General features: G+C 53.8%; 6 protein-coding genes across 6 annotated transcripts; all 6 read left to right on the top strand.

The window, feature by feature from the left end:
• Positions 1-118: 118 nt before the first annotated feature.
• Positions 119-1,774, top strand: JKF63_00327 (uncharacterized protein; the record flags this gene model as incomplete). The annotated part of the gene is made up of 1 exon (XM_067896379.1): positions 119-1,774. One exon carries the CDS (start codon positions 119-121, stop codon positions 1,772-1,774), a length of 1,656 nt encoding a protein of 551 aa, XP_067752536.1.
• An 874-nt stretch (positions 1,775-2,648) lies between these two features.
• Positions 2,649-3,425, top strand: JKF63_00326 (uncharacterized protein; the record flags this gene model as incomplete). The annotated part of the gene is made up of 1 exon (XM_067896378.1): positions 2,649-3,425. One exon carries the CDS (start codon positions 2,649-2,651, stop codon positions 3,423-3,425), a length of 777 nt encoding a protein of 258 aa, XP_067752535.1.
• A 3,627-nt stretch (positions 3,426-7,052) lies between these two features.
• JKF63_00325 (uncharacterized protein) lies at positions 7,053-9,902 on the top strand (the record flags this gene model as incomplete). The annotated part of the gene is made up of 1 exon (XM_067896377.1): positions 7,053-9,902. The coding sequence occupies one exon, from the start codon at positions 7,053-7,055 to the stop codon at positions 9,900-9,902; it is 2,850 nt and encodes a 949-aa protein (XP_067752534.1).
• A 1,018-nt stretch (positions 9,903-10,920) lies between these two features.
• On the top strand, positions 10,921-12,639 carry JKF63_00324 (uncharacterized protein; the record flags this gene model as incomplete). Its single annotated transcript, XM_067896376.1, has 1 exon — positions 10,921-12,639. One exon carries the CDS (start codon positions 10,921-10,923, stop codon positions 12,637-12,639), a length of 1,719 nt encoding a protein of 572 aa, XP_067752533.1.
• A 992-nt stretch (positions 12,640-13,631) lies between these two features.
• Positions 13,632-13,967, top strand: JKF63_00323 (uncharacterized protein; the record flags this gene model as incomplete). Its single annotated transcript, XM_067896375.1, has 1 exon — positions 13,632-13,967. The coding sequence occupies one exon, from the start codon at positions 13,632-13,634 to the stop codon at positions 13,965-13,967; it is 336 nt and encodes a 111-aa protein (XP_067752532.1).
• Positions 13,968-15,776: 1,809 nt separating this feature from the next.
• Positions 15,777-19,997, top strand: JKF63_00322 (uncharacterized protein; the record flags this gene model as incomplete). The annotated part of the gene is made up of 1 exon (XM_067896374.1): positions 15,777-19,997. One exon carries the CDS (start codon positions 15,777-15,779, stop codon positions 19,995-19,997), a length of 4,221 nt encoding a protein of 1,406 aa, XP_067752531.1.
• Between the last annotated feature and the right edge of the window lie 2,526 nt (positions 19,998-22,523).

Below are 22,523 nucleotides of genomic sequence, written 5' to 3'. Positions count from 1 at the left end.
GGACGTGGACGGGTTCGCCTTTGTACGCGATTTGCCCTTCCAGCCTCGTCATTGCTTTACTAGCCCTATTCTGTACGGAAACCCCCCACACCCCCCACCCCATCTTACTGCTGCTCAAATGGCATCCTACGCTGAGCTTCTGCAGACCTGTGCAGAGTTCCAGGAGAACTTCTCCGCACTGACGGGAAAGTTCAACGCCCTCTCGCTGGAACTCAAGAACACAAAGGCAGTCTGCGAACGCAAGGAGGAGCAGATAGCCGAGGCAGAGGCGCGCGAGGAGCAGCAGCGCAAACGGCTGGCCGAGCTGAAAAAAGAGGCAGAAAACGCCGCTGAACTTCGAGAGCGGCACCGTGCTGCTACCGTCACGATTGAGCATCTCAAATCCCAAGTCGCTAGTGCGCATCAGAGCGCGAGGGATGCGTCGCTGGAACATGCTCAAGAAGTCCAACAGTTGAAGCAGCAGCTGGAGGACATGATCAGGCGTGTGGAGACGGCGGCGGACGGGCAGCGCCTACGCGAGTCGCAGCGGCAAATTCTGGAGCTTGAGGAGCGGTGCGCCACTATAAATGCACAGCTTCTAGAGGATCGGGAGCGACACAGCCAACAGCTGCTGACAGCCCACAACGCGCTGCGCGAGCAGCAGAGCCGCAATCTCGAGCTGGAGCAGCGCCACCGCGCCATGGAGACGGACCTGGCGGAAATGCGGGCAGCTGTCCGGCGCTCCGCCGAGCTGCAGAACGAAGCAGTTGTGCTCAAGGAGCGCTACTCGACCGCCGCTACGGTGGCTCAGCACCAGGTTGAGGAGCTTCGCGCTGAAGCGGAGGCGGCGCGCCGCCGGCTCGCCCAGGCCAGGGCAGACCACCAGGCGCAGATAGACCAGCTAACGCAGGATGCAGTAGTGGAGCGAAACGAGTTCCAGGAACGCGTGGCATCTCTCACAGGGGAACTCGCCACAGCACAGAACAGCCTGGCGGACGAAAGAGCTCTTTGTCGTAAGATGCAAGCGAGTGCAGAGGAAAAGGTAACGCAGGCTCGAAATGCATCACTCTTGGAAGCCAGCTCATTGCGCCGTGCGCAAGCTGCCCTCAAGGAAGAGAACGTGCGACTCCAATGGCGTCTCGAGAAGATGGACGGTGAGCTACGCGAGGGGCAGCAGGCTCTGCAGGCTGCGCAAGCGCGCTATGATAGCCTGGCGGCAAAGCTCCAGCAATCCCAGCGTCAGCTGGACAACGCTGTACAACAAGAGGCCTGGCTAACTTCTGAGAGGCAGCACGTCGTCGATGAGCTTGCCGCCGCTCGACAACAGCTAGGTGCACTTAGCAAGGCCCTAATGGAACACGAAGCGGTGACACTGCAGGTAGAGCAGCTGACCATGCGCTTGGCGAGCGCGACAGAAGAAGCGCAAAGCCATCGCCGTGCTGCTCTGCAGTGCGAATCGAGGCTAAGTGACTTGGAGGAAGCCTCTGCGCTCAAGGTGCGAGAGCTGCGACGAGAGCTGAAGGCATACAAAAAACAATGCAGCGTCGAGGCAGCACGGGCCGATAGCCTGCGTCGCAAACTAATGACCGCGCTAGTGGAAAAAGAAGCCGAGCTTTCTCGTGCCTCGCGAATCACGGGGCGCGCGATAAACCTTTCTGAGGGCGAACCGGCCACCATCCCAGCTGTCGGCGCTGTACTTCACGATAACGCTTGCAGCGGTGTTATTAGTATGCTGAGAAACCAGAGCGAGCAGGCAGAGGAGCTGCACACTCGCCTCGTGCAGCTGGTTCGGTGAAACCCAACTCGTGGCGTGTGCCTCACAAGATGCTCTCTCACTCTCTGAAGGAGGCATCGTTGCTTTTGAGGGGAGTGTCTGAGTGCTCGTGAGCGCAGGTGAACACGCGTATGCCTAGACGAATGTATACACGTACCCACAGAGGCATACATATATATATATATATTTATGAACATAAATGTACCCCCCCCCACCCTTTGGGGGAGGTATATTGACCTTTGTGTGTGTGTGTATCTGTGTGTGTTTTGCTTGTCTCAACACCCCCAAAAAAAACTGGCCGAGTTCATCCAAGAGAAGAACGACCCCTAATCTGCTCGGTCATTTCACGTTTCTCAGATACATAAAAACAGAGACGACAAGAGAATCCCCCTCGCAGAAGTGTGTGGGTGTCTTCGCAGGACTTCGCTGAGCGCCCTCAGTGCGGTTGTGCGTAATGGATACACACACACACATGCATGTATAGTGGCGATCGAAGGAATATATGATCTTGCGCCATCACTATTTGCGACTCGCTTGTCTGCCAACCCCCAACCCTTTACTCGGTCTGTCTAACTCCCTCCATTTTTTTTTTGATAGAGAATTACCGTGCTAAATACACACGCCTCACACATACACACACGCACACACACTTTATATATATATATATATACCGCCACTAAACCATTTACCCGCACTTTGCTCTGATTCCATCCTCCATACTGTCTTTTGCTTGCTTGTCTCTTACAACCCCCTTTGTCCTTCTCGTATTCACACACACACACACACACACACGACTACGGTTGTCAAGTGAAACCCCCTTCAACGAAAAAGCGAAGCAAAGCAACGGAAAAGAAAAACAAAAAAAACACACATTTATCAACTCCGTTCTGGCATAATGACCGAGACAATCAAGTGGAAGAACGTCGCTATCCAGGATGAGGTGGTTCCCAAACAAAACGAGATAAAGCTTCCCGATGATCTCGCAGAGCTCATATATATGGCTAAGCTGGCCGAGGAGGCAGAGCGCTTTGATGAGATGCTGCTCTGTATTCGCAAATACGTGCGCCTGAACAGTGAACTCGACACGGAAGAACGGAACCTACTTTCGGTGGCGTACAAGAATGTGATCACGCCACGCCGTAACGCATGGCGCATCATCACCTCTATCGAGAGTCGCGAGACCGCAAAGGACAACAGTGCTACGCTGCCCTTGGTTCTCAACATGAGGAAGGAGCTAGAGGCGGAGCTTTCTCCTCTCTGCGATGACCTACTCAGTCTTCTGGACACCTACCTCATCCCGGCTGCACAGGGTGGCGAGGCGAAGGTTTTTTACCTCAAAATGAAGGGTGACTACCACCGCTACTATGCCGAGATTGACTCTGGCGATGGCCAAAGGCAGGCGGCCTTGAGTGCCTATCAAAAGGCGACTGACGTTGCCAACTCGTCCCTCGCACCAACGCATCCGATCCGCCTTGGCCTGGCACTAAACTTCTCCGTTTTCTACTACGAAATCATGAAGGAACACGAGAAAGGCTTCCAGCTCGCTCGCCAGGCGTACGACGAAGCTGTAACAGAGCTTGAGACGCTCGAAGACGATGCGTACCACGAGTCCAACACAATTGTGCGCCTCCTACGGGAAAATATCAACCTGTGGACAGATGACCAGCTGTGAGGTATTGTGTGCTGATGCTTGCTGTTTGACTAGAATAACAGCAGGAAAACGAAAGTGGCAATGAGAGATACCCCCTCTCCGGGACTGGCGCAGTATTTGGAAGAGATGACGCGTGCAGCCTTGTTTGTTGGAGTGCTAGCAGAAAAAAAAAGTTCACACGGGCAACGACGACAACAGTGCTCTGCCACATCATCTTTTTCTCTCCTTCGGCACCCCTCTCCCCTCGACACGCCGTCCCCCCCAAAAAAAACCCACCCATCCCCCCCCCCCCCCATGCCTACGCACGATGTATCTTCGTCCTCTCCCAGTCCTTTTGGTCGAAGGAAGATGTTCGGGTCAATGTGGGCCAGGCCACGTATCTTCGTGGGTCCACTCGCCAGACCAGGCGCGCACGGAGCCAAGTCCAACTTCTGTAGAAGACGTATGCATTGTGGTCTTCGGTGCCCGAGAAGCGCTGATGTACCCGTGCTGTTAGGTTTGAGTCCCGTGGAGATGCGTGAGTCGATACGTGTAAGTTTCTGTGTATGCCTCTGGACGTCGGCACAACTCTTCGACTTGGCGCGAGGAGTGTAGAAAAGATGACCATCCAGAACACATCGTCACCCAACTTCGTAGAAACGGAGGAGGGCAGCAGCAGGCCAGGAGAGGCAAAAGATGCTGGCTGAAAGGGTGAATGTGTTTGCTTATCTTGTTTTTTCTCCCCCCCCCCCCGCTCCCCCTCCTCTGTGTTCTTTGCTTTCCCCTCCCTAGTGGCGTGTCAGGGGAGGAAGGGGGGGACGTCCAGGAAACCCAGCAGTAGCAGAAGCAACAATATACCCCTATTATATTAGATACCGGAGGGAGAGACAAAGTCTGAAGCAAGATCGATATGCACGCCAATGTTTATTCGATGCCACACAGTCTACACGGCCTATCCCTACCTACAATATCATATGTTTATAAGTCTACTTTTTTAATCCATTCCCGTTGCTGTTGATCTTTCTTCTCGTCTCATTGCGTGGGGCGCGTTGGCCTTCTCTCTTTCGGTGTCTCCTCCGCCCTTTCCTCCCCTCTCCCCTCCCCTCCCCCCCCCCCCCATCGAGACATGAAGAGGAGGGGGGGAAGAAGGGAGGAGGAGATGGAGGCACCCCTTTTATTTTCTTTTTCCCCCTACCAGTCTGTTTTTTGTTGTTGATGATGATTTGTTTGTTTTTTCTTTTAGGGGGTCTCCCACTCAGTTATTGCCCCTCTCCCTCCGCTCCCCTCCTCTCTTGAGGATACCCGTGTGCGTTGCGGTGATCATGTCTCCTGAGGGAAGGTCGTCATACGTTGAGGTTGCCCCTGGAGGGAGAAGTGCCCTCCCTTTCGTGTGTACTGGCTGTGTGTATGGTCTAACGATAAGGCTAACATACACCACATTACGCAGAGAGCAAGGCGAGGTGTACCACATAATAGAAGTGAAGATGCCCTGTATGTCAGGAGTGTATCGATGAGGAGTGAAGGGAGGGATAATAAAGGGGGGGGTTGAGGGTGTGGGACAGACTCCCCCAATGGTACCAAACCTGGAAGAGCGAGAGAAGCGATCACAAAAGAAAAGAGACCGACTTCTTTGTACTTTAGGTGTGTGTGTGTGTGCATGCGTGTGTGTGTGCATCGGTGCGTGTTTTGGGTGGAGTCGCATCGACCCCCCCCCCGGCTCTCCCTCGCGCAACTGAGACTTGAATTCAGTCGTCTTTGTGTGTAAGTCTTTCTTGCCGCTGTCTCGAAAAAAGAGGGGGTGGCGACGGCGTGGACAACAGCAGAGAAATCACACAAAAAAAAACACGGTTTGATTTTTTTGCTGAACTTGGGATTTTTTTTGGTTGTGGTTGCTCTTATGTATGAGACTTTTGTTAGGCTCTGGACTCGTTTGCTCTCCTCGCGCCGTGGTTTGGGGGGTTGTTGGTCCCTCTCTCCTTCCTACCTATTCTCTCCTTTCCCCCTCTTACTTTGCTGTGCTGTTTTTTTTTGTTTGTTTGTGTGTGTGTGTGTGCATCGGTGTGCATCGGTGTTTTATAGATACATATGTGTGTATATATGTATGTAAACATGAACGTTTGCCATGTGGAGGATGACGAAAATGCATATCAGGGTAACGATGAGAATGCAGATATATTTGTATATGTCATGTGTAAAAAGAGGAAGAGAAACAACAAATCTAAAACAGAAGAGAGAGAGGGGGGGGTGGTGGGGGGGGGGGACTAATCGAAAAGATACGCCTGTTCACACGTGCGCCACTGTCGCAACACCAACATGCCTTGCAGGAGGAAAAACACGAACGATGAAGAAAAGAAAAAAAGAAACAACGACCACGTCGAAAAAAAAATGAGGGCAAAACACCACTGCAACGGTAAGGGGACCAATATTTAAAAAAAAGAGGGAAATGGCTCAGTCGTGTTCTGCAGACACTGAAGCGTGCGCAACAAATCGCATGCACCCAACAAATGACGAATTTGCTGAGCCTTCGTCTTTTTTTTTTCAACCCCCCCCCCTTTTTCCCTGAGCGGTGCGCTTCTCCTGTTTGTATCTTCCCTATTTTATTATTTTTTTTGGGGGGGAGAGAAGCCCTGAATGTGTGCGTGTGTGTGTTTGTGCATGCATGCAGGTGCGGAGTACATGCGTGTTTGGCGCTGGGTGATAGGCGCATCTTAGTTCCGTAAAGAAACAATGGAGATGCACGGACAACATCAACAAAGAGGGCCTTCAATATCCAAAAAAAAATGAGTAGAAAGGAAAAATTCAAAGGGAAAAAAAAGAAGGCGAAGCTCACTGCTGTGGTGCTCCTATCATTTGGGTCCCCTCCTCCGCCCCCTCTTTGTCTATTCGCGTGATGGACTTGGAAATGGCGGCACTGGTGCACCCTCCGTGATAGCCGAGTCATCTCTCCAGTCACAACCCTTGCGCACACACACACACACCTTGCTCTTCCTCCCCTTCGTTCCTACTCCCCGAATCCCTCATATCGACGCTCTGCATTCCGCTGTAACAGTAGGATGCTCTTCTTGTCCTCACTGTAGTGGGAGCTGTGAAAAGCGGGGGACGGTTTCCAGGAAGGGGGCTAACCGGAAGGGTCAAGGAAAATAAAGCTGCATTATGTCATTGCCAGAGCGGATCTGCGCCTGCTAGCCGCCTCTACATGGCCCCATTCACCTCCACCCCCACGCCCATGCATCCACTCTCTCCTTGCCCGCCGTGGTCGGTCCCCCCCTCCCTCCCTGGCGTTATTCCATGTGCACGTCAGGTCTTTGGGCTGGTGTACATGTGAAAATCGTAACCGGTGGTAGAAAGGTGTACGCTGCCGAGAGACAAGATTTCTTGTTTTTTTTTAAGGGTACGTTATCTCGACATAGTCCGCACAGCTCTGGAAGATACGACTCCTTGAGTCATCCTCCTCCCCTTCCCCAGAACCAAAGGCAGCTGGACACAGCTCAAGACACTGTTATCGTAAGCTCTGGCATGTTTGCACGTCTGCGCCCCCCTCCCCCCTTTTTTTCGTGTATATCTCATAGCGACAGATTTTCATGGAAGCGGGAGGGATAATAAAATCCCATAAAGGGGTACACAGACACACACACACTCGCACGTCGACACGAATACGGGTTGGGTGAGATGCCGACGTGGCTCAATGTCGCCGAGAAACCCAGTGTGGCCAAAGAAGTGGCGCAGAGCCTCTCGGGCGGTAAGTGCCGCATGGTACAATCAAAGTCCCGCTTTAACCCCGTCTTCGAGTTTAGTTTCGAGGGTAAGACGATGCTTGTCACATCGGTGGCAGGACACCTCATGGAGGACCAGTTCCCAGCCAACACCAAGAACTGGTCCACCTACCCGTTCAAGGGACTATTCTCTGAGCAGATAACTAAGTACGTGCGAGCTGACCTCGAACCAGTCAAGAAAAACCTCGAAGCGCTCGCTAGTCGAGCTGATTCTCTTATTCTGTGGCTAGACTGTGACCGGGAAGGCGAGAACATCTGCTTTGAGGTGATGCAGGTAGTGCAAAGCAAGCAACCACGAGTGCAGGTGAAGCGAGCCCACTTCTCCGCCCTCACCGCACGCGACTTGCTAAACGCTGTTCACAACCTCAAAGTGCCGGACAAGCGCCTCTCAGACGCGGTCGAGGCGCGTCGGGAAATGGATTTGCGAATCGGGGCGGCATTTACTCGATTTCAGACGGTGAATTTTCGCCACCTGTTTGCCGATATCCCGGGGGTGCTGAGCTTTGGTCCCTGTCAGTTCCCCACCCTTGGCTTTGTGGTGCGGCGCCACTGGCAGCAGCAGGGATTCGTGGCCGAAGACTTCTTCACTCTTCAAGTGGAACATGGAGACACTAAGTTCTCCAGCGGTCGCGGCTCTTTGTACGATCAAATTGCAGCCATCTTGATCTATGAAGACATGCTGCAAGAGGCAGCGGCAGAAGGGCACAAGGGCCGCATCATCAGCGTGCAGCAGCGTCCAAGTCGCCGACGACCTCCAGCGCCCCTGGCCACTGTTGTTATGCAGAAGCTGGCCGCGACGCATCTCCGCATCCCCTCTGAGAGGTGCATGACGCTGGCTGAGTCTCTCTATCAAGGAGGCCTCATCTCATACCCACGCACAGAGACGGACTCTTACACTTTTAAAGAGAGCGAGCTGCTAGAGCTGGTTCGAGAACAAACGGCGAACCCCGATGTGGCCGAGTATGCTACAGCTATGGTGGCTGACACCGCCACCCGCGTTCGCCCACCGCTACGTGGCGGCCACGACGACAAAGCGCACCCGCCCATCCACCCAACCAAGGCGTGGAAGGCCACACAGGATGAACGGGGCAGGCTGTACAACCTGATTGTGCGTCACTTTCTCGCCTCCCTCTCCCCCGATGCAGTGGCTGCGACGACGCGGGTGTCGGCGGTGTTCGGCGGGGAGTCGTTCTCAACGGGCGGGACAACAATCGTGCAGCGTGGCTGGCTAGACATCTTCCCGTACGAGCGGTGGAACAGCACGTGCATCCCCAACTACCAGACAGGCGACACGTTTGAGCCAACCGTCGTGCAACTAAACAAGGGCCGCACTACCGCTCCACCTCACCTGACGGAGACGCAGCTTATCTCGCTGATGGATAGCAACGGCATTGGGACTGACGCCACCATCGCGCAGCACATCAAGACTGTCTTGGATCGCGAGTATGTGAAGCGGGAAGGCCAGTCACTCGTGCCAACGACGTTGGGGATAGCGCTCGCTGCCGCCTATGAGTCCCTCGGATTGGCCAGCCTTTTGCAGCCACAGCTGCGGGCGCAAATGGAGTTGGCGATGGGCGATATCGCAAACGGTGCGGCCACAAGGGAGCAAGTGGTGACGGCAGCAGTGCAGCTCTACGAGGAAATCTTTGGTCGTCTCATGGCCAACACAAGTGCATTCTACGAGGAGCTGAAGCGGTTTCTGCGCCCAACGGAAGGGAGGGACACACGTACCGTCCAAGCCACAGTGGTCAAAGCCCAATTCATTCCATGCGGAACTTGCGGCCGGTCGATGGATCTCGTCGAGCACGCTAGCGAACGTGATAACGTGGTGTGGGGTGTGCGCTGTCAGGCATGCAACAAGATGCATCGGGTGCCCAACGGTCGCCTCAACACATTGGAGCCGGTGTGCCCGTCGCATGCGTGTCCACTTTGCGGGTTCGTGGCACTTCGAGTCACAAACCGCGAGAAGCAAACCTCGTACCATGTTTGCCCGCACTGTTTTGGGTCTCCGCCGAAGGCACCGTTGGTAAGCGGCGGTGGCGGAGCCGCAGCAGCGGCCTTTCTTCCTGACGTCGAAGCAGCAGCTGAGTTCCGCTGCTTCCAATGCACTGCTGACTGTCCCTTGGCCAAAGGACTCGAAACGATTGGCATTACCACATGCATTGCTTGCCGACAGCACGAGCTGCGCCTACGCTCTGGGCCGAATGGGTTTTTCCTTTCATGTAAGGGCTACCCTTCATGTAATTTGAGGGTTGCGCTGCCGGCGGCGACCTCTGTGAAGCCAAGTCCCTCGCAGCTGTGCCCGGCGTGCAGCGCAGTGCTCCTCACATTCGACTTTAGCGGCCGTCAAGGAGTCCCAGGGTTGAGCGTGATCGACACTATATGCGTTAGCTGCGACGCACGCATCAAAGACTACATAACAGTCAAAGGGCTTTTAGCAGGTGGCGCAAGCTCGTCTGTGGTGTCGCATAGCAACGTCACGGTAGTCCCCACCGCGTCGGAGACGTACAAGCTGCCCTCTGTGACATCTTCGTCACGCCGCGTCGGACGGGACGGCGGTCAGCGTGGTGACCGTGGTGGGGGCGCTGGGCGGACGGCGGCAAACGTGACCACTGGTGGTGTGGAGACTGTGTGTGGGTGCGGCGCAGCAGCGAAGCAGCTCGTCTCACGCAAAGAAGCTTCGCGAGGTAAGCGCTTCCTCACGTGTGCCAATCGACAGTGCTCTTTTTTTCAGTGGCTGGATTGAGAAACGGCCCCCGCCGCCTCATGCCGATGTGTGACTACACGGTGCTCTGCGTGGACACACGTGTGTGTGTGTGTGTGTATTTTTTTTTTTGGGGGGGGGGGGGGAGGGGTAAGGGGTCAAGTTTTTAAAGACATTCACCTGGATTATCTCCTGGTTATGGGTGGACCACTCACAGCCCCCCTCCCCATCCCCGTAGATGCGCTCTTTTTTTTTTGAACTGCTTTGAAATATTTTCCCTTCACAGGTCTCTGCGTAGCGCGTGCACCCACACGTAACGTTGGGCTTGACCCCCCCAACCCCACACACAAAGTAACCGGTAGCTTTACTACTCAAACTGGAGCGATAGACTCATCCTCATGAGTCAGCTGGACTCTTTGGGCACTGAAAGACTCCTCCACGCCCCTGTCGCGCCTGTGTACCACACATAAGGCACAGGAGTGAGCACTGTGTTCAACGCGCTGGTCCGCAAAATCCAGGCGGGGGGTGCCTCTAACGCGGGAATGCCAACTAGCTCTATTCCATCCCCAAACTGCGTGACCAACGATCTCCCTGACCCCACTCACACACATTATTATTATTTTTATTGGCTCTCTCTCTCTCATTCATCTCATTCCTCTGTATTTGTGCCTATTAGTATTAGTGTTGTTCTCTTTATACATCATCTTTCCCCTTCACACGAACGCCGAACCATCTGTATACGGCAACACGCAGTGGGCATCCGCTCGGGCACCACCCTACGACCTTCCCTACCCACCCAGACCGCACACCCTCTGTGCTCGGTCTAGAAAGTGCGTTTTTTTTTTCCTAATCAGGTAACTCTGTCAACGTTACACACCGTGTGTTTGCGCAACCTTTGCCTCCATTCTGTCCAACTCTGTGTCTGTCTATCTCTGTGTGTGTGTGTGTCTTCATTTTTCTTCCCACATTGCCCTCACTTTTTCCCCTTTACCAAAAACATCAGCGCTTGTGTGCTCGCCGTCCAAACGGCTTCATCCCCCTCCCCCCTCTCCTATTCCTCATGGCCTCTCCGTCCGTGCCTATACAACCCACCCCACCGCCGGCGCTGTTTCCAGTAGAGGATCCACCGATCGGGACGCAGCCTGCAGTTCAGTTGGCCTCCGACATCAGTTCCCAAACCTTGCCCTCCAATGCTTTTGCGAACGCAGCCATCTGCGTTCTTTGTAAGAAACCCGGCCACCTCCGTCGCAACTGCCCAAAGATCAAGTGTAACCTATGCAGTCGTATGGGCCACTTCCAACGTGATTGCCCCCAGGAGGTCTGGAAACGAATGCGTTCGACAGAGGGCGTGCCATACGACGAAGCGGGCCGCGATGAGGACTACCGGTGGTCTAACTGCCGGCACTGCGGCTCGTCACGCCACATTCAAGCCAACTGCCCCGTGCGCTACCAAGCTCTGGAGTGCTTCCAGTGTCACCAGCTTGGCCACATGATGACAACCTGCCCACAGACCCGCTGCTACAACTGTGGCACTTTCGGTCACAGCTCCCAAATCTGCCACAGCAAACCGCATTGCTTCCACTGCTCGCACTCGGGGCACCGCTCATCGGAATGCCCCATGCGCTCCAAGGGGCGCGTGTGCTACCAATGCAATGAGCCGGGTCACGAAGCTGCAAACTGCCCACAGGGTCAGTTGTGTAGGATGTGTCACCGACCTGGCCACCTCGTCTCCCGTTGCCCCGAAGTGGTATGTAATCTCTGCCACGTGAGGGGCCACACCGCTGGTGTGTGTGACAACGTGCATTGTGACAACTGCGGTGGCAATCACGAGACGGTACATTGTCGCCAGCCCTATACAGTGCATGTGATGCACGACCGCATCTCGGAGGAACGCTCTGCCTCTGCGCTCAGTGAACATAACTCGGCTGCATCAAACAGCTCGGCTGCATCAAATAGCTCGGCTGACGAAACGAACAAGTGCAACGGCGAGGCTGACCCTTGTGCAGCTGCCCCACTCGAGCCTGTGGTACCCCCTTACGTTCCCCTCGACGCGCCAAAAGAGGGGCGAGTGGCGATCGTCGTAGATGGCTCTTACTTCGAGCGCTGTGTTGCTCTTCGTCGCGACCGCAGTAATCCTGCCTACTACCAGCACATCACCGACGCACTGCGCTACACCATCGACTACATCGGCGATATCTTTCAGCGCGCGCCTTTTGCGTTTTGGTTCGACACGGACACCTCAGCCTTTACAGAATTCGTGGAGACCTCGATGCCTCTGACGCATCGCGAGTATGCTTTTCGTGAATCCGCCCTGAGAAAGCGTCACTTGACAGACGAAATGAACAGCGGTCGCTCCCTGCCAAACGTTGTTGCAAAGCTGGTGGGCGGCATGAAGCGGCAGCGGGGGTTCACGGAGGACGGGCCCGGCCATGTGTGGGTTCAGACCGGCGTGGACGTCGCGACCGCCACTTGCGTAATCGAGCTCTTCCAAGACCGTCGTCAGTTCCAGCAGGTGGTATTGCTTTGTGGCGACGCTGACGTGTACCCGGCATTGCATTACTGCAACACCCTCCGTCGATCCTCGCACCAGTACGCAGACTCGAATCCAGTCCGCGTCTGCGGCACCTCAGAATCTATGTCGAAGTTGTACGGGCAGCAGCAAGACCTCACGGACTTCCTGCCTCGTCTGCTCCTGGATCGCTCCTCGCACACGGAGGGTGGGCGCACCATTGAGTTCCCCACCTTTAAAGTCTTCACGACTGCCCACCAGAACATGTGATGCATTGTCTTCTCCATGTTTGTTACTATTGTGTTTGCGCATGTTTTTCTTTCTTCTAGCAGGCGTTGACGTGTGCGCCTTTCGTGATCATGAAGGTCGAGTCGCAACTGTCTCTACATCATCACAACTAGCCAAGGCCGCGCGGATGAGAATAGAGGGGGGGGAATAGAAAATAGGGGTGATGAGGGGCTGGCAGATGAACAGAAGAGAGCAAAATGGTGTTTGCAGTTGCGCATACATGCGAAGGTCTTGCCCTCTTACTACCAGGACACGTCATCCTCCATGGCGCACACCACCTTTGAAGTCTCTTTGCAAGACCGCGTCTGCGCGTGCGTGTGTGTGTGTGTGTGTGTGTGTGCCTTTGTCAGCCTTCGTATCTGCTGCGTGTCGACGTATCACAAGATGAAGCGGGAGTGCGAAAAAAACGAGTGGTTTTGCCTCGCGCACTCCTCCCTTTCTCTACTCCCACCCCCACCCCCTCCACGCAATATCTACTCATTCTTTCATGCACTCCCCCCCCCCTTCCCCCTACATCTTTCCTTGCATGCAGACAAACCTGCAGCACCTCCCATCCCTGAGGGAAGTAAAATAGTGTTGGCTCCTTTCATGTTGACTCCGCGGTCGAACAGACCTGAATAACTTTCTTCATTTGCGCTACAGCCCCACTCTCCCTTCCCCTTCACACACACGCACACGCAGGGCTGACGAAAGAGAGGCAGAACTACAAGAAGTACTCGGTTATCTGCTGCCTGCGCTTCAACTTGGGGTGCGTGCGTGTGTGCGTGTGCGGGAAGGGGATGGGATGGGATGGGGGAGTTACCTTCTTCCAGCTGCTCTGAATAAAAGGGGATCCTGTGTGAGGGGGTGCGCGGTGGTGGAGAGCATCACTTCCTTTTCACAAGGTCTTTCCCCTCCCTCCCTTTGGGGAGCATGTGCGTAGAGTGAAGACCCCCCCCCCACTCTCAAGCGCCAGCCAGAGAGATGCCTTCACAATGAGCAAAGTCCCCCAGCAGTACTACAGCACGTGTGCGTGGGTGAGGCATTACTATGCGCAGGCCGATGGGTTCACGGCCAGCACGGCACCCTCACGCGACAAGGTATGGCCTGTGTACACACTGCCAATAAAGGAGCCCAACCCAAGCTTTGTGCTTGAGCGCTTCCCCCTTGCTGCCAATGGCAAGCACCCTAGCACGAAGGAAAGGGAATCGGCACACTCAGCTGCGCAACCGCAGTGCAGCGAAGTGATTGGAGACACCCTCGAGAACCGGTACAACCGCCTGCTAGCTCGCATCACCAACGATATAGCAAACTCTGACGCTACTCAGTGAACAAGGCAGCAGGTCGCCGTCACAGGGGGGGGGGTCCACCACCACCGCCAGTGACATCGCCTCTCTAGTGCCCTCTTCCTGTAACCACCGCTCCAGGGTGGAGATGCCCCTTGTTTATTTTTCATCAGTTCATTCCCATGTACTCTACGACTATGCAGCGGCTCATTGGTATTCGACGCGGTGTGGCCTGAGCTGTTTTCGGTTTCGTGTGTATGTGTGTGATTATGAGTGTCGGACACGGGCACTCAACTTTGGAATATAACCGAGTAATCAACACAGAGGACAGAAGCCACACCCATTGTGCCGAGCACGGGAGAGAGAAAAAAAGGGGGACAGACCAGACATTTACATTTTTGTGTGTGTGTGTGTGAGGGAAACTCTAGAAAAGTCCCCTCGAACCAGTCCTTTGAAAGAGTCCCTCGCCTTCTCTGGCCATCGTCTCTGGGGGAGATGCCCCCCCCCGACCCCACCATCAAAGAACGTTACTTTTTTGTGTGAGTGTGTATAAGGCGGGTTAGGGGAACGAAGCGACGTGCCTTGAATGAGCAGTACAAAATCAAAGAGGCCAGTCTTTTTATTTTTATCTTCCATGTATATATACACACTCTCTCTTGCGCGTCCGGGGGGGAAGGGAAGGGAGCCCTTCTGAAAGACAATAGTGTACCATCCAGGCGGGAAAAATAACGTCGAACGCGTTTTGTTGCAGAACATACGCGACTGCCCACATGGGCAACAGTAGAGTCTGCCCTCTTGATCTGCTCCTGTCACCACTCTCTTCCCCCTTCCTCGCCACTCTTTCCGTCTTGGTATTTCCGGGGAGGGTTCCACCCCTCCTTAGACTTTTTCTTTGCTCTTGCTCAGTCAAAGTAACACACACACACAACCCTACTGAACGAACTCTTCCTCCACCCCCCCCCCACCCCCCCCCTCCGGTCTGTCCCGTTGTCAGTTTGGTTGTGCCTGCGTTCCTTCTCGTCTTGGTGTAAACGAACAGAGGGCAACCAAAGGAAGAAAGGAAAAGCACGCACAGGCCGTCTGGTGTCTTTCCTTTTCCTGGCTTCGGTTTCGTCCCTCAATTTCTCCCTTGCACTCTCATCTTGTCCGCCGCTGCAAGTGTGTGTGGAGACCGACAGTGCTCGTCCCAGTTTGGCGTTGTTGTCTCTACCTCCTCTTCCTTTGTAGCAGCGCACACTCACCACCTCCAGTACATACACCGCACCACATTGTGTGTGTGTGTGTGTGTGAATCTGTAAGGAGGGAGGAGCGAAACAACTGGAGTCACCGCTACACAGCAGCATACCCCCCTTCCATTACTATTATTATTGCTATATAGCGCTTTGCTCGCCGCCACCACCACCCTGTGGGTCTGACTCCGTCTCTCTTCACCTTCGCGTACGTCCACCTTCGGCACTCTGTGTCCTATTTTTACTCTTTGGGAGGGGAAAAGCGGGAAGAAAGGAAGGAGGGACCGAGGGAGTGTTGAAAAGAGGGGAGGCTACTTTTCTTCATTTTTTTCCGATTTCTCTCTTAACTCCCCCCACCACCACCACCACCACCGTTTACTGACGCTTTTCTGTTTCCTTTTCTCTAGGGGAATGGGGTGATATTTTTGTATATTGTTCTATGTATTGTTATTATTATTGCTGCCGACCTCTCATCGGTGAGCTTCGCCTTGCAGACTTTCTCTGTTACATATTACTGCTTCTTTCTATCCTGGAATCCGCTCGTTTTTTCAACGTTTTCTTTTGGTCTCACCTCGCCCTGACACCCTCCCCCCCCCCACCCCCTCACTTCCCTCCACAGCTCGTGATGAGGCGCTGCAAAGACGGCAACACTCTTTCGGCAGTTGTGGTGCTGCTCCCGCTGCTCCTTCTCGTCCCCTGCACACCCGTCTCGGCTGCTAATAACATTCTACAAAACTCCTTTGGCACCAAATGCGCTCTCCTACACGAGGAGAATTCCGAGAGTTTCTTCCTGGAGCTCATGAAACGGACTTTTCAAAAGGCCTCCATCACTTGCGAAACTGTGAAGGTGACGCCCTCTTTAGAATGGGCTCCCACAGACGGCCCAAGTGGTACGCTGAATGTGTACGTGTCTTCACTCTCAGAGAAGCTTCTCATGAGTACCGTGAATGCATCTGCATCTACCCATTGCGCATTCGTCACATCCATCTCTGACGGTAAACTTGACACGAGGAAGAACTACAGTAATGTGTACTTTACAAACGCAGACCCTGCGACGGAGATGTTGGCGCTGCTGTCGTACGTGTTCAGAAGAGGGGCTCCAAAGAAAATGGGTTTCGTGTACTCGAGTCAAGCCGAAAACGGAACCAGCGCCGGCACCAGTGTCCGCCATGAATTCGAAAAGCGCATCGAACAGCTACACTACCCCAGCGATCCCACTTTTTTTGACTTGGGTGTCAAGAATGCTCAATCCAACCTGGCTTCATTTATTGCCAACTTTAAGGAAGGTGCCTCTGCCGTCTTCTTTTTCCCTCCTGTTGACAACACCGCGGGGGAAATATATAGGCAGTTGCTCTTCTCCTCGGCGAAAACGACGATACTGGTGCCTTCGTGGTTGATCCCCACCGCCACCGAGCAGTACACTAGTACACCGTCCCCATCTGTACCTGCCAGCAACATAATTGTGTCCTCGACGAACCCGCACCCGCAGGACAGTAACTTTCCCAAGTCCATGGCTCAATTCTTCAAGGACACCGAAGTGACCAACGAATCACTAACACCTTATAGCGCCGATGGTCTTAAAGGAGTCGCAGCCTGGATCAACGCTCGCGCAGCCGTGGCGACGCTGCAGTCGCACACTTTGTGGAAGGAAGCGCCAAGCCAGACGAGCTACTTTACGGGACTGTTTCAGCCAAGCATGTACACCATCAGTGGAGAAATCACCCTCGGGGCGTACACCCCGTCGTGTAACGTGGGTGGTCGCATGGTGATTTTGTACTCGCTAACGGACCTGAAAGATCGAAATTCCGAAACCTACTACGGACTGCAGTCGGTCGAACACGCGACTTTGATGCTCAAGCCATGGGAGTGTCACGCGGCCGATGTCTCGTTGAACATCACCTCGATGGTTCTGGCGGGTTATATGCAGTACAAAGACGTTGGCGAAAACGGCATCTACATGACAGCGCAAATGGAGAACACCATTCCAGCTGCGATGCAGACAGCCACATTTACCTCCTCCACCATGGATAGCATAACAAGCATCACTAATTCTGCCTGGGAGCGTGCCCTCAAGGAGACATCAGCCATGGCCATTTTTGGAGCAGCAGTCGCTGGCATTGACGCTAGTCTATCGACACAGCTGTTGGTAGAGCCTGTATTTTTGCTGCCAACTCCTCATCAAAACACGAGTCACGTTGTCTACCTGACAGCCACCAATGAGCAGCAGTTGGGCGCGGTGGCAACGTGGGTGGCGGAGTCGGCCACCGACAAGGCTGTGTCCGTTGTGTTTCGGAGCCTCAGTGAATCAGTGACTGGGATACAGGGCGCGGTGGTGCGAATCATGGCGCATGCGGGCGTCAACGTGACATCTGTGAAAACGCTGGCCGCCAGTGACGGGCTGTCGTCTAGCGACCTTCCAAAATTCGGTCTTGTGTTGCTGGTGGGATTGATACAGGACGACTTCAGCACACTTCACACCCACCTTCAAAACAACGTGGATACCCGTGTTGTGCTTCTGCTCGACGAAGTGACGCAGTGGTACCATCAAATACAGGCTCTGCATAAAAAACCCTTGGCTAGCGAGCGTCTATTCTTCGCGACGAACTTGCCTCCCTGGGTGCCTAAGAACAACACACGCTCTAATCTGTCTAACTCCTTTCTCGGTGTTGTGACAAAGTCACTGTACCAGTCGCCCGCATCGATGAGAGGCTACATCGCAGTGCGCGTGCTCACAATGATGAATAACCAGGCCAAGACCCCATCTGCTTTGGGTTTAATAAACTCACTCTACAGGCAGCAAACTCTGATGGTCGATGACCTCTCACTGGGACCCTTTCACTGCTCGGGTTGGACATTCTCTACGAAAAAACAGAAACTCGAGTGCACTAGCGTTTCAAACGGAGGCGCAGTGAACATTTACATATGGTCCCTATGGAATATGCTAGAGCTGGGCGGTGCCCATACCGCCGGGCCGTATGTGGTCGACCTCTTTGGCTACACCGTGGGAAACAGTGGTGAAACCCCGGTGGCTCCATCGACCACCAACGCCCCAGCAGCAGAGCAACCTGAAAACGTGCTCCTATTTGAACACCGCAAGACGAAAATCATTGCTGCTGTGGTGGTAGCAACCTTGGTCGTTTGTTTCGTGGTTGCCGTGGTCATTGTGTGTGTCTTCTGGTCCCGTGACAGCCGTGACAACCGAAATGCTCCCAAAGACAAACACAAGCCCGTGGCGATCGTCTTTACAGATATCGAGAGCAGCACGGCGCTGTGGTCCACAGCGCCAGAAGCCATGTCGGCCGCAGTGGGGCTGCATCACAAAGTGATACGCCGGCTGATTGTCAAGCACAAGGGCTACGAGGTCAAGACCATTGGTGACTCCTTTATGATTGCCCTCAATGAACCCTTTGCTGCGGTGCAACTTGCGCACGACATTCAGGTAAAGCTCCATTGCGCAAACTGGGGCTCAAATGCGATCGATGACGCATACGCACTCATCAGCAAACCCAAAGGCGACACCATCCCCAACAAAAGCCCAACAAACGAGTGGCGTGGCCTACGTGTTCGCATTGGCATCCACTTCGGCCCAACAAAGGTGGTGTTCGACAAGGTGACTAAAGGCTACGATTACTACGGTGACACCGTCAACACAGCGGCGCGCACGGAGAGCATCGGCTGCGGTGGACAGGTGATCTGCACCCTGAACGTGGTGGAGGCACTCACAATAAATGACCGGAGGACTGTGGAGTTACTCAGTCTTGGCCCGCATCAGTTACGCGGCGTTTCGGCACCAGTGTATCTTTACGAACTGCGTACGGTGGCCGGTCGTGTGTTTCCTCCAAAAACAAGTGGTGCCTCCACCAACCCGCTCGTGGCGCTTGTTGGGGGCACTAGCGCCGACGGTGCCCATGATTCTGAGGCAATCAATTCGATGGTAATGCAAGAGGAACCCCCCACCGAGACTCTGTCAGAGGATGTCACACCAGTGCTAGACGTTCTGGACGTGTACTTCAGCCCCTATCCACACACGCAGAAGATCAAGCTTCTCAAGAAGGCGTGCAAGTGTTTTCATCTGTCGTATCCCTCGCGTAAAATGCGCAACTCTGACGAGGACTACCTGCAAGTCTTGATGCTCGCAGTGGCGACGCGCACGTTGGCTGTGATGAAATTCCGCCAGGGCCAGAAGAGTGACCTCACGTTGAGCTCGGCGAGTGGAGCCTCAGCCAACGCTACCCCCCAAAAACTCTCGGATAGCACCAACTCAGCTCTCGGGTCGGGTCAGCAAAACGCAATCATGACTAGTGCGGATTCCGAGGTAGCAGAGAAAAATGAACTGCACGCTAATGCGATGCCTGGCCAGTATATGGAAGGGACGCGATCTCGAGAACAGTCGAACAGCACCACGGTAATGGTTCTGGACAACAGCGAGCTGCTGGCCTTGCGCAAGCATTCCAAGCAAAGCTCTCAGGACGAACTGCGGGGAAAGGACCACCCAGCGATGCCGACATACTTGAACGGCCAGCCAGGTGTCAGCGGTCAAGAAGTGAACCCGTGCTTTGCGGAAGGCAACGGGCTGCTCTTCCGCATCTTTGATCAAGCGACAAACCGGTGGGCTTTCTACAACGATACCACAATCTTTGTCATGCACATCCAATTCTCTATCAGCTACAAGAGCGCGGTGGAGTGGGGCCCGAATGTTTTTGTGAGGGTCACTCCGGGAGAGGGAACGAGTCGGTACGAAGGTGAACTGGTGGTGCCACCCCTTTCAACAGAAATTCTCTCAGTGGGGCACATCAACGGGTACAAGTTGCGTTACAGTGCAACGCTGTCCAACGACGGCGAGTAAAGCGGGTCTGCGAATATATATATATATATATATTTATGTATGTGGGCTTTGTGATGGCGCCGATACTCGTGCGCGCGCGGCCGTCTTGCGCCGCTCACTCCCGACGACTCCGCAGCCATCCCGCCGCCCTTCCCCGTCTCGGAGTGTGCCTCCATCATCTTTCCGCTTCATGCTCCTGTAACCTGCACCACGGCCCTGCGATGCCGTGACACACGAATAGGCCAACTGTGTTAGGCCTTTGTTGTTGTTGCTGAAGATAATATACGGGCAGTTTATACGCGTGCCTTCCTTTGTGCGTGCGTGCGTGTGTGTGTGTGTGTGTGTGTGTGAGTGTGTCGCCGACGTTGTCGTCACATCATCCGAGTGAGAAGAGAAAGAAAAGTCACTCAGGAAAAAAAAATCTTCTTCGCTGTACGAGGACATCGTCTCGCTTCTATATATAGCTACCATTCACAGTACAACCCCTCCTCCCCCCCCCACTTCCCCCATCAAGCTTGGAACTGTCATACACATCAAGCGAAAGATGAAATGTATATAGAGTGGGTGAGGGATGTAAACTCCTCTTCATTGGTTTACTAACATTTTCTTTGTCTGTACGCGCGAGTGCGTTTGTGTGGGCTTCTGCTCTCCGCCATGAATACAACGCCAGTGGCGTTCGTTTCTCATATATTTATGCGGTTGTGGATCTCTGTCGTGTCCCTCCTTCCTGCCTATCTGCCTGCCCGCTTGCCTGTCATCATCATCTCTGGAGATATCTCTTCTCACGGAATGTAAAAGTGTAGAACAGTTGCCTCGGGAGGAGGGGGGCGGAGTTCGGCTCTTTTCTTAATTGCAGCAATACTGTATTTCCTGTGCGAATTTGTCTTGCTGACCTTTCTTTGTTCCCTCATCTGCCTCCCTGACGCGCATGAAAGCCCATCATCGTCGTCCCCTCTGCACTGGTCATGGTGTGTCTACCTCATTCACCTTCTCGTGTCTCTCTGACTTTTTCCCCTCTTTTTTTTTTGGGAGAGGGGTATTGCCTCCCCTCACGGGTGCATCTTTTGCCACCCACCCACCCACTTCCATCCCTCTTATTGCTGATCATGACATCCCCGTCTCCCCCCCCCCCCGAGTCTGTTAGTGTCGATGTCCATGTAGGCGACTGCGCCTACACACTCGTCCCCCCCCTCCAATCACCACGAACAGCTCCTGCATCCCTAACGTCTCCCCATCACGCTCTTTTATTCCCGTGCTTCTCTTTTCGTATTCGTCTCTTTTGGGGGCCAATCAAAATATTTTTTCTTTTTACCAAAATGTACATTCGTTTTGTTTGTGTGTGTATGCGTGTGTGTGTGTGTGTGTGCCTCTATATAGAGATTAACCTCTGTGAGGTTCAAGCATGTCCTGGAAGATTGTTTTAATGAAATTTAGACGGGAGAAAGACGCAACATCTCACTGGTGGACTGCCCCACGACGCGAAAGGAAAGACACAGTCACGCTGAAGGGTATGTAAAATTTGTCAAAGGGACCACACAAGTGAAAATGATTAAAGTCTTGTACTACCCCTCCCCCTACCCTTCTCCCCTCACTATCACCACTGTACTAACTCCTCTTTGTGTTAACAGCAAGAGGCCAGGTGAGCCGACGTCATACACCATTCCACCATCCAAGCACAATTGCCCACACGCCCATCGCATTTCTTTTTTTTTTGAATTCTTTTTTTTTTTCGATGCCTGTCATCTAATGTGGAAAGGAGAGCGCGGGTGGGGGGGGCGCATGAGCACGTGGTTGCCCCCTCCCCCCCCCCCCATGCTGCCGTCTTCCTCAGATAGACACACCCACACACCTTCCCTTTCACGACTCCATGCAAAGGCAAGAGACACAAATGAAAGATGTTGGTGTGGGTGTAAGAATTCGTCTTGTCTTTCACTCCCCCTTTTCCCCGAAGACCTTTGCAGTGAATGTTTGGCTTCCTGTAATTTTGTTTTCTTTTGGAGGGGGGACACAGATGAGTTTTTTCTTGTGGGACTCTAGGATGGCACTTATTCTCTGCATGTACACATACTGGCCAGTCTCTCATCCCTCTCTTTTTTTTTATTCCCTCGGGAGGTGAAGAACACAAACGAATCGGTTTCCCCGGTGATCTCTAGCGACTGTCGTTGCTTGCACAGAGTGCGTAATCAAGAGTCCCCCTCCCCCACCCCCACCCTCCCCTATCATCATAATAGACCACTGAAGTGTGAGCACACTCGTGACGGCACAAAAGGAATGGGACGTGCTTCATCTTGCGACCAGCACGGGAATGACTGCGTGCTCTCCTTCAGAAAAAAAACAAATGAGAGCTCTGTTGCTTCCGTCACCGCCAGTGGCACGATGTTTACCCCCATCACCAATCGTCTGTGCAAGCGATGTATTGTATACCCCCGTGAGCGCCGCGAAAACTTGGAGAAAGGAGTTTCCTGAACGTGAAGGAGACCAAAATAGGTGACTGCGACAATCAGCAAGTGATGGCAACGTGGATCGCGCAGTCCTCGAGCCTCCTGC

Source organism: Porcisia hertigi, chromosome 36 (assembly GCF_017918235.1).
Source record: "Porcisia hertigi strain C119 chromosome 36, whole genome shotgun sequence".
Classification (NCBI taxonomy): domain Eukaryota; phylum Euglenozoa; class Kinetoplastea; order Trypanosomatida; family Trypanosomatidae; genus Porcisia; species Porcisia hertigi.
Note: the sequence above shows the minus strand (reverse complement) of the source record. Positions and strands in the feature narration are given on the sequence as shown.